The 9,932-nt window shown below is 52.7% G+C and overlaps 1 protein-coding gene across 1 annotated transcript; it reads right to left on the minus strand.

Annotated features, from left to right (window-relative positions):
- Positions 1–226: 226 nt before the first annotated feature.
- On the minus strand, positions 227–5,501 carry GPR50 (G protein-coupled receptor 50). Its single transcript, XM_004447979.3, has 2 exons — positions 5,189–5,501; positions 227–2,945 (listed from the first exon to the last, which is right to left on the minus strand). Exons 1-2 carry the CDS (start codon positions 5,391–5,393, stop codon positions 1,516–1,518), a joined length of 1,635 nt encoding a protein of 544 aa, XP_004448036.3. The 5' UTR covers positions 5,394–5,501; the 3' UTR covers positions 227–1,515.
- Positions 5,502–9,932: the final 4,431 nt, after the last annotated feature.

Genomic DNA, 9,932 nt, shown 5'->3' on the forward strand with positions numbered 1-9,932 from the left:
ACCCCAGTGAGCCCTCCTCCCTTCACACCCACAATTTACTAAGTAAAGGAATTGCAGAAAGAGGGGCAGGCGTCTGGCTTTGAGATACAGCAAACTGGTGGCTAGGTTGCAAGTTTTTCCAAAGTCTTCTGATACCCCGAGTCCCTGGTTTCCCCCAAATCCACACACCCTCCTCACAAATAGGCCTGGTGAAGGAAGTGAATTTGTCAATAACTCACACATCAAAGCCACAAAATCACTTTTATTTCATTGTAACCACAAATACAGAATAGAATTAAGGCAGTATTTCCACTTATTCTTATAAGCTTCTGTACAGTAAACTCATCTCAAAGTGTCAAATTGAATCAAGAATTGAAATTTTTATTAAACAGCAGTTTTTTATTAATCTCTGGAGAAAAAAGTCCTTTTCTGGACTGTCAAGTGTGCTGATGCAAGACCTCGATGATTTAACACTTTGGATCACTGACTCTCAGACAAACATGGAAGGACTAGCTGGCACGGCAGCCCTTCCTCCTCAACTCTGGCCCCAGCCAGGAGGCTCAGAGGGACAAAAGGACACTAGACAAGGCAGAAGAGAAAGGCTTTCGAAGAAACAATTCTTTTACACCTTCCACAGTGCTACTCCATTTGTCAGTTGTCACCTCAAATTCCCTTTTGAATGAAAAACAAAAATGTACAAACTGTAAAATTAGACGATTTTAAAAAAAAACTCTCTTATCAAGAGCAGTTATGAATTATAATATTAAAAACATGACTGCAATTGATCTTAGCAACCATAAGTTTGGGTATTAGGAGAAGAAACTAGTTTATGAATGATTCTCCCCCCTCTGGACCTAAACGAAAGAAAATCCTGACAAACGCCAAAAAAAGGTAAGTGACTACAAATAAGGTAAAAACATCTCATCGTTTGTATCCCTATTTGACTATAAAAATCAGCACCAATGTTTGAATTTTCACAAAATAGAAATCATTCCACATGACCATATCTTTCCTTTTGCCATTTGATCAAATAGACATAAAAATTTACTTTAATAAGAGTTTATCAAATTGTATTCTACAGACATGGGCCCTATTTTGTCGCAGAAATTTTGAAAAGAAACTGTTTGAGTACTTGCACTTACTCCCAACTGCTTTTCTGACTGCCATAAGAAGTACAATATAGAGTGACACCCTTAGAAGCCTAGGCGTGCATGCACTCCTCGCCCACCCCCTGGGGAGTGGGAGAAGAAAGCAGAGGAGGAAAGGAAAGAGACAGGCAGTGGGAAGAACTCAAAGTCTTAACATTTCAGATGGGCTGAAGATCAACCTCAAGAGGAAAGTGAGGCTCTGAACCACAGGTGTGAACTTGGGGGAAAGGCGGCCTTTCAAATGGTAAGCGCACACACTTTTGAAGGTGCATGATGAGAGGTGGATGTAGCTTACACCGCGTCTGCATGTCAGTGTCTGTGTCCACGTCTGTGTGTAGATGCAGTAAAGATCTCTCAGTGCCTGGCCACTGAGAGACCTTTTTTTTTTTCACACGGCCACTTCATCGGAATCAGCTTCAATATTGATAACCACAACCTCATCAGCATCGTTGGGGGGCGGGCTGGCAACAGGAGAGTCAGGAAGGGTGGCGGCGGCAGCAGGCTCCGGGGTCTCGGTGGCAGGGCTGGAGGTAGGCTCGGGGAGGCCAGTGACCTCAGACTCAAGGGGGCTGGTGGTGTCGGGCATGGGATGGCTGGTGGCGGCAGGCTCAGGGTGGTCAGCGGCGGTGGGCTCAGGGTGGCTGGTAGCAGGCTTGATGTGGTCAGTGGTGGGTTTCGAGTGGCTGGAGGCAGGGCTGCAGGCAGGCTTGGAGTGGCTGCCAGCAGGGAGGCGGTGGCCAGTGCCAGGCTTGGGGCGGCAGGAGGCAGGCTTGAAATGGACGGAGTCGGCCTTGAAACGGACAGAGGCAGGCTTAGGATAGACAGCGGCAGACTCAGGGTGACCCGTGGCCAGCTTGGCATGGTCAGCTGAAGCATCACCAGGCAGTGGCACATTCCGGACATTCACCGGTGCCTCCTCCACGGCAGGACGGGCGCGGGCACAGTCTTGCTCACGGGCTTGCTGGCGGGCTTGGGCGCGGGCGCGGGCACGGGCACGGGCCAGGGCACGGGCCTCCCGCATTTCGCGGGCGTCAGTGATGAGGCCAGAGAGGAAGAGGATAGGATGCCGCATCGCATGGAAGATGGTCCAGTATTCTCTTCGGAAGTTCTCATTGAGGAGCCCGTAGATCACAGCGTTGAGGCAGCTGTTGAAGTAGGCTACGAAGTAGGCCGCAAGATAGAGCCAGTTGGGGATCTTACCTGCCATCTCCTTCGGACTGACAGCCACCAGGACAGTGAGCACATTGAGAGGGCACCAGCACACTGCAAAAAGGAGGAAGATCACAAACATGGTTAGGAAATTGCGCACCTCAGCGAGCTGGTTGTCAGGGTTCTGTCCAGCCGGGTCCCGAGCCGCCAGCACTTTGGTCCAGATCCTCACGTAGCAGAAGCCCACAATGAGCAGGGGGAGGACGAAGTGGATGCAGACGATGGTCACCGCAAAGAGAGGGTTGTTCAGGTAGTTGAAGATGCAGGTGTAAGTGCGAGGATCATATTCGACGGTGCCAATGTACATGTTGGGCAGGACAGCCAGGACGGTCATGACCCAGGTGATGACCAGGTAGATGCAGGTGTTGCGCACGCTGAAGATCCGTTCATACTGGAGGCTGTGGCAGATGTAGCAGTAACGGTTGATGGCGATCGCCACGATGTTGAAGACGGAGCCTACCACACTCAGGCCCGTGACAAACCCAATTATCTGGCACTGGAACTGGCTCAGGTCCCAGCCTCCCACGGCCATGGCATGCAACATCAGAGGGTAGGGGTAGATGGCCACCAGCATATCTGCCGCTGACAGGCTGACCACGAAGATGTTGCCTGAAAAGCAGGGCAGGGAAGGAGGAGGGGCGAGACAGAGGGGAGTAAATGGTTAATTAACACATTTAAAGGGGAGGAAACTAGCTGGATTCCTGACAATTCAGAATGCAGGAATTGTTTTCAAGAAACTCAGCCCGTTTTCCTTTGTCTTTATGAGTGTGCCCCAGGTGATGCCCTTGCATGCCTAGCTTGCCCTTTGCCAACCTTCTTCCTTTCAAACCACCGTCACTCTGCCCTGGGAAAGAAGCCTGTTTATGACAGAAGGCTGGGAGCATCGCAGCCCCTTGAGGAGGCTCACACTGAGACTGGGTCATGCCAGTTGAGAGAAAAGCAAAGTGCCAACTTTTTCCATACTGGCAGGCCGTCCTGAGGAAGCAGGCTGGAGGGAGGTCAGAAAGCCTCAATCTAAAATAACAGCTAGATTAGCCCTCCCCCTTCTCTAGCGTAGCAGGACACCTATGGTGAAAACATACTAGAGAAAACTGTCCAAGAAAGAGGCCTTTGCTTAAAAGTCTTTTCAAATGGGATCGAGGACTTAGCCCAGTCAAAATACCTACCATTTCCAATATAACCTAAGAGAAAAATCTGAGAGGGGAGGGAGAAGCCCGGTAAAATTTACTCTGAGACCAAAGAAATGGTGAACAGGAGGAAAATGTCAGGGAAATTGGTGCCCTCTGGGAAAGAAAGCAGGAAGGGTCCGGTCCCACTTCTGGGCTGCGGCGCTGAGGTAGGACAGTTTGGGTCAAAGTTTTCACACACACACAAAAGAGGCCAAGTGCAGAGGCAGATGCCTCTTCCTTCGGAAACACCTCACTGCTAATTGGCATTGGTTTGGCAAACGATTTCACTTCATCTTGGACTTGGAAAAATGAGCGCTTTTTAAAAGGGCAAGGAACGGCTAGTCAGGCCTCCTCTGCAGGCGCTGCAGGCGCTGCCTCTGCGCCTTCTGCCCAAGAGGTTCTCTCTAGGGTTTTCCTTCAAAGTCCTGAACTCTAAGAAGAAGCCCGGGGGAGGGAGGGGCAAAGTCTTAAAAATAAAACCACCACAACCACCACCACCTTTATTGACACCGGAGAAGGAGAAAAGGAAAGGGAAAGAGAAGTGAAAAAATAAAGAAGGAAAAGTGTGCCTGGCAGGTGGCCCCTGGGGGCTGAAGGTGCGGTCCGGGGAGCCCAGTGCGCGGCCCACGGCTCCAGGGCACGCAGGGGAAGCAGACCGACTCACCAGCCTTTAGAAGACAACTTTTAATGACCATGTACCCGCGCGCACACTCGGAACCGGATGCGCTGCTTTGCGGCTCCCTGTCCGAGCGAAGGAGCCCCCAACCCCCGCGCGCCAGTTCCCCCGGGCGCGCTCCCGCCCAGCCTTCAGACCCTGCTGGCCGACCCGCCGGACCCCGCGCCCCCCCGCCAGCCCCGCCCGCGGCCGCGCGCCCTGGCCCGGCTCGCGGCGCCGGGGAGTCCCGCTCGCCCGCTCCCCCGTCCCAGCCCCCGGCGCTCCGCCTCCCCCCGCGCCGCCCCCCGCCGCCTTCTTTAAGCGCCGCGGCCGCCCTCCCGCGCCCTGCAGCCTTCCGTCAGCCGCGAGCCCGAGCCCCGGGTCCTCCCCGCCCTGCGCCCCCGGGGCCCCGCTTACGGACCTCTGGCTCTCCGCCGCCGCCGTCGCTGCCGCCGCCTGCTGCGCGCAGCCCGCCGCTCGCCGCCCTGCAGCCCGCCACGGGCGGACGGGGCTCGGCTCCGCGGGCTCAGACCGCCCTGCCCGCCTCTCGGGCGCGGGGGTCTGCGCCGCGCGCGCGGGCGCTGGCGGGGAGCCGGGAGCTGGGCGGCCGCGGCGGGCTGGCGCTCGGCTCGGCTCGGGCCGGCGCCGCCGCGGCCGCCGCGGACTGAACTTTCTTCGGGAGGGTCGCAGCCCCGCTGCTCCCTCCGCGTCAGTTGAGCGCGGCCGCGGGTCTCTCTGCTCTGGCGCTGGCTCTCCGTCCTTCCGCCTCAGGCGCCCGACGGGGCAGAAAGCGGCGGAAACCCGGGCTTTGCACTTGAGGACGCGGGGCACCCAACGCTAATTTTCTGAGTTCCCTGAGTTCAAGGGGCCCCGGCAGAACCTCGCACACCCACCCCCCCGCAAGCTCCTGGGGAATTTGGTGGTATTGAGACGTTGAAGATGACACTGTCCCTGGGTTCTTTACTCGGGGCGCCCAAATAAGTAACAAGGGGCTGCACACTGGGTAAGGAGAAGGAAAAGTGGCTTACCTGAATTGCGGAGCTTCTTGTTCTTTGTAACCGCCAAAATGACCATGGAATTGCCGATCAGGTCTACGACGATGGTGATAACCATCGCACAGAACATAAAGGTGACCAGAGCCGGTGGGTAGTCTGGCTGAGGCAGCTTACAGCCAAAACAGCCATATGGGGTGGGAACTGCCAGGGTAGGCCCCATGTTGCTCAGGGAGACCATAAAGATCTCCCAGCCCACTCAGGACCAGCAGCCAGGACACCTGGTTTGTCACCAGGAGCTCCAGGAAAGCGTACCTCACCCTGTGAGCATCAGAGAGCAAATGACAGCATCCTGCCCCCTCCAGTTGAGCTTTTAAAGCCTCAAGAGGCAGCTAGCCCCACCCCTAAACCCTCCCCCCGACCAATCAGAGCTCCCTGACCACCCCGTCTTGGGCACCACCTCATCCTGGGCAAATCCACATCAAGGAGGTGTCGTCTTGCTTCCGACTGCCTTGTAAGTCCTTCCCCTCTCGTCATCCACCCCCTCTCCCATGTATCTTGCGTCATGACGAGCTCAGAGTCCACCCCCCCCCCAACCAGGCACTGCGCTCGCGTTTCTAGTAGGTTCTTCTCCCTCCCCTCCCATGCAAACCCCAGCGAAGTGATGTAGCTGCATAGTGAGAACACAGGGGTCCCTTTCGAGTTCAGCGCCAGCCCAAGCCAGTCCTTGGCCCCAGCAGGGAGTGTTGGGGGCGGGGGGGGGGGGGCGGGGGAGCCGTTGTCCCCTCGATCCCTAGCTCCATTTCCCTGCAGTTTATTCCTGATGCACTTCCCTGTCAGGAACATCTGCACTCTGCGGGGAGCCGGGAACAGCTGCCGAGGGCTCCCACCCCAGCTCCGGGTCCCCAGTCTGTAGGAAATTTATCCCCTCCCCCGTGTCTGCCAGGGGCCGGTTCGCTCCCTGAGACGCTGCAGCTAGTGGCAGTCCTGGACCTGCTCTGTCCATGAAGGGTCGGACCCTGCGCCCGGGGTTTGAGAGGGAAGCGGGTTTGCACACTGGGAGACGTGGCCGCTCGATCCCCAAGTTTGGAGCAAGCGAGAAGGAGAGCTCATCCCCTTCCCAGCTCCAGGGCACAAAGGCTTCGGGAGCTCAGGATTGCTTTGGGGCGGGGGGAGGGGGGGGAGAGAGGAGTAAAGCGGGAAAGCAAGCGCTTCTCTTGGGCCGCCGCTTCTAGAAGAAACCGTGAGCGAAAGGCTCCTCTCCCCGCTGCGCGCGCTCTAAGCGGTGGCTGCGGAGCGCTTAGTCGGACTTCGCTGGCTGCGCCCGGTGGCGGGAAGGGCGCAGAGGTACCGGCGGCGCAGCCAAGGAGCCGAGGACAGACCGGTGCCCCAGTGCGTCACGACTCATCCCGCTTGGTCCCATTTCCCATCCTCTCTGCCCGAGATTTCATTTCGCCCGTATCGGGGTTGTGCCGTCCCCTTGCCCCGGGACCCCCCTAACCCGGCGTCTCGGTTCCCTGCTGTCCGCCCAGGCTCTCAGAGCGCGCGGTTCCCGGGGAAGCCAAGAGTTTCGGGCTAAACTAGAGGGACCTTATTTTTATATACGCTTCCTCGACAACCGTGGTCACAGATGTGGATTTCCATCCTCTACTAAAAGTTAGGTTCTTGTTGCTAAACCTCCCAGAAAATCTCGGCGAACACCTTGAAACTTGTTCCTGACCCGCCTTGGTGATGCAGTGGGGGAGAGGGGTTGCACTGATTGGGAACGCCACCATCTGGACACAGCCGCCCCCCTGCCCCGCGTGGGGACGGACTCGCGGAGGGGGCTGGGGGCAGGTTCCTCCGGGGACTACGATATCCAAGGAGGGACCTTTAATGGAGAGACAAGTACTGCTGAAAACAAGATTGCAGGCACTTGCTCTAGATGAAAAAAGCCCAAAGTAAGAAAGGAGTCCCCTCGCTGGAGGTTGAACCTCCGCCACCTCCCATTCCGAAAACGGAATCTGTCTTCCGCCTGCAGCCTTTCCGGAGTCACTGCGCGGTTCCGTGTTGCCACCCTGGCTGCGCGCTCGCGCGGCAGGACGGAGCGGCGGGGGGCGGCTCTCGGCAGCCAGCCGGGAGCTACCCGTGAACGCAGACTACAAGCCGGCTCCGCTTTCCTCCGAGCGCAACTCTGAGCCCCGACAAGACAGCCGGTCCCCACTGAGTGGTGCTTTGTAGGACCCATACCAAGCTGTTCACGCCGGCTTCCCGAGGGTGCCCTTTCACTTCTGGTAAGAAGCAGTTTCGAATTAAAACAAACTGCAAATAAAAACTGAAGGAAAAAAAAAAAAAGAACATTCTAGTGACTTAAGGCACCGGGCTCACCCCACCCGCTGCCCCACAGGAACCTGGAGAGCTTGTCCGCTCTTTTGGGGAGTCCGTTTCAGTGGAGGGATTCTGACGCCTGGGCGCTGGGATTGGAGAGTGCTCAGCGGAGAGAGGGTGAGCTGACCCCCTAGCCCCTGCCCCTGCTCACATGCTGCCTGACCGCGTGGGACTTGGTTTTTTCAATACTAGGCAAGTGGGGAAGGCACATATTTTAATAATCGTAGAGAGAATAATTCTGCACCTGGCTAAATTAGTCGCAGTAAAGATTCTGAGAAAAACGGAGGGCTATTGAATCAGTTAGAAGGGTAAATGTGAGGGAGAGAATGAGTGCACTTCCTGCAAGGACGAGACAAGTCTCATGGGCCATCAGTTCAATTACTTTGGAACTATTTAAGGAGGGAGATGTTTACTGGGTAGAGAGTAAAGTGAGTATGGTTTATTTACACTTCCAAAGATTTTTAATGAAGTCTCTTTCTAGAACCCCTGCTAAGAAGCACTAATAACTGCGGGTGGAGAGAAACACTTCATTTGGGATTTGAAACCTGATCGAGAATAAAGAGATGGTGTGTCTCACCCTGTAGCATGCCCACAATCTATGTCTCAGATTGTGCACTGTTTTTTTCTTGTTTCTTAATAAACCCTTTACTCTCTTGCCAAAGGGAAAAAAAGAATAAAGCAGTGGGCATATTCTAGAGAATTGTATAGAGAGGTTGCAGTCCTGCAGCCCACCTGGGCTCAAATGTGCTTCCCCTCCCCCCACCACCTATTTTGTGGGGAGGGAGCCCACCCAGCCTCCCAAAAGTCCCCTAGCACGAAAAGCTTGGGATATCTCTGGCATAAGTGGTGCCATGGGCCATCCTGTATAGAAGGGATTTTTTTTTCTTCATCTTGCTGGTTCAGAAACATTTCTTGCACCTTAGCCTCCTCAATTCTCCTCTTCTTTTGAAGAATGAGCACTAACACTCTGCCAGTTGTTCCCTGACCTGCAAGATCAGGGTGGGTCTGGCAGCCAGGGCGGCAGCTGGCAACTTGGCATTCTTTGTGAAGGATGCAGAGAGGAAGTGAGCAGCTTCCAGTTTCTGATGATAGTGGCAATGGCAGGTCACCTTCCTCATACCTTCTAGAATGTCTGTTTAAACCTTAAGTACTATAATAATACCTTACCTGTAATTAGTGCATTGTAGTGTTAAACAAACATTTTAAAGTTTTCAAAATCTCTTTGGAGATATATTTTCTTACAACAATGCCATTTATCAGGTGGGGAAACTGAGGCCCAGAGAGCTGAAAAGACCTGCCCAAGATCATGCCAAGGTTATGGAAGAAGCCAGGTTTAAATGCAGGCCCAATCCCCATTTAACCCAGAGCCTTTCTCTATAAGCTACTGTTCTACTCTGGGACTTAGAAAGGTGGATGTTGGGTTCTCTCTTCTGTTCTTGCAGTTCCTTTGTGGTTGTTTGTTTTGCTTTTCATTGAGATATAATTCACATACCACAATACTTGCCTTTTTAAAGAGAATGTTTATTGGTTTTCTGCATATTCACAAAGTTGTGCAACCATCACCACTCTCTAATTTCAGAACAGTTCCATCGCGCCCCCTCAAAACCATCTTTTTTTTTTCTTTTTAAAAATTTTTATTAGAGAAGTTGTGAGCTTACAAAACAATCATGCATAATGTGCAAAATTCACATACATCAGCCATCCACTGACAACTTACACTGTTTTGGAATATTTGTTACAGATTTTGACAGGACATGATTAGACTATTACCACTAACTATGGTACATATTGTACCTTTGGTATATTTTTCCATATATACACTGTTATTAACAGTATGTATTAGTATTGTACATTTGTTATAGTTCATGAGAGAACATTCTCATATTTGTACTGTTAACCATAATCTGTCTTCCACTACATGGTTCACTGTATTATACAGTCCCATGCTTGTACATTCCATCCAAAATTTATACTCAGGTGTTCTCACTTTCATCACAGGGCTGTGTAACGTTTACACCAGTTAATGTTTGAACTTCCTCCTTATTAAAAGGAAAAATCTCATACCCCCAATATTGTCCCTTATCACTAATATAACACTTTCTTTAACATTGATGCAAGAATATCACAATATTGCTGTTAACCATAGTACATAATTCATATTAATTGTATTTTTACCTTACACTATATTCTTACTACCTTATAATAGTGATGTACATTTGTTCTAGTTCATAGAAGAACATTCTTACATTTGTATTATTAACCATAATCCCCGCCCACCTCCAGGTTCACTATGTCACATTAGCAGTCATGCCCCACACTCTGCTAACCTCTCATCCACTGGCAATGACTAATCTACTTCCTGTCTTTATAGGTTTGGCTATTCTGGACATTTCCTGTAAATGGAATTGTAGAA

The sequence above is a fragment of the Dasypus novemcinctus genome, chromosome X (assembly GCF_030445035.2).
Source record: "Dasypus novemcinctus isolate mDasNov1 chromosome X, mDasNov1.1.hap2, whole genome shotgun sequence".
NCBI classification, from domain to species: domain Eukaryota; kingdom Metazoa; phylum Chordata; class Mammalia; order Cingulata; family Dasypodidae; genus Dasypus; species Dasypus novemcinctus.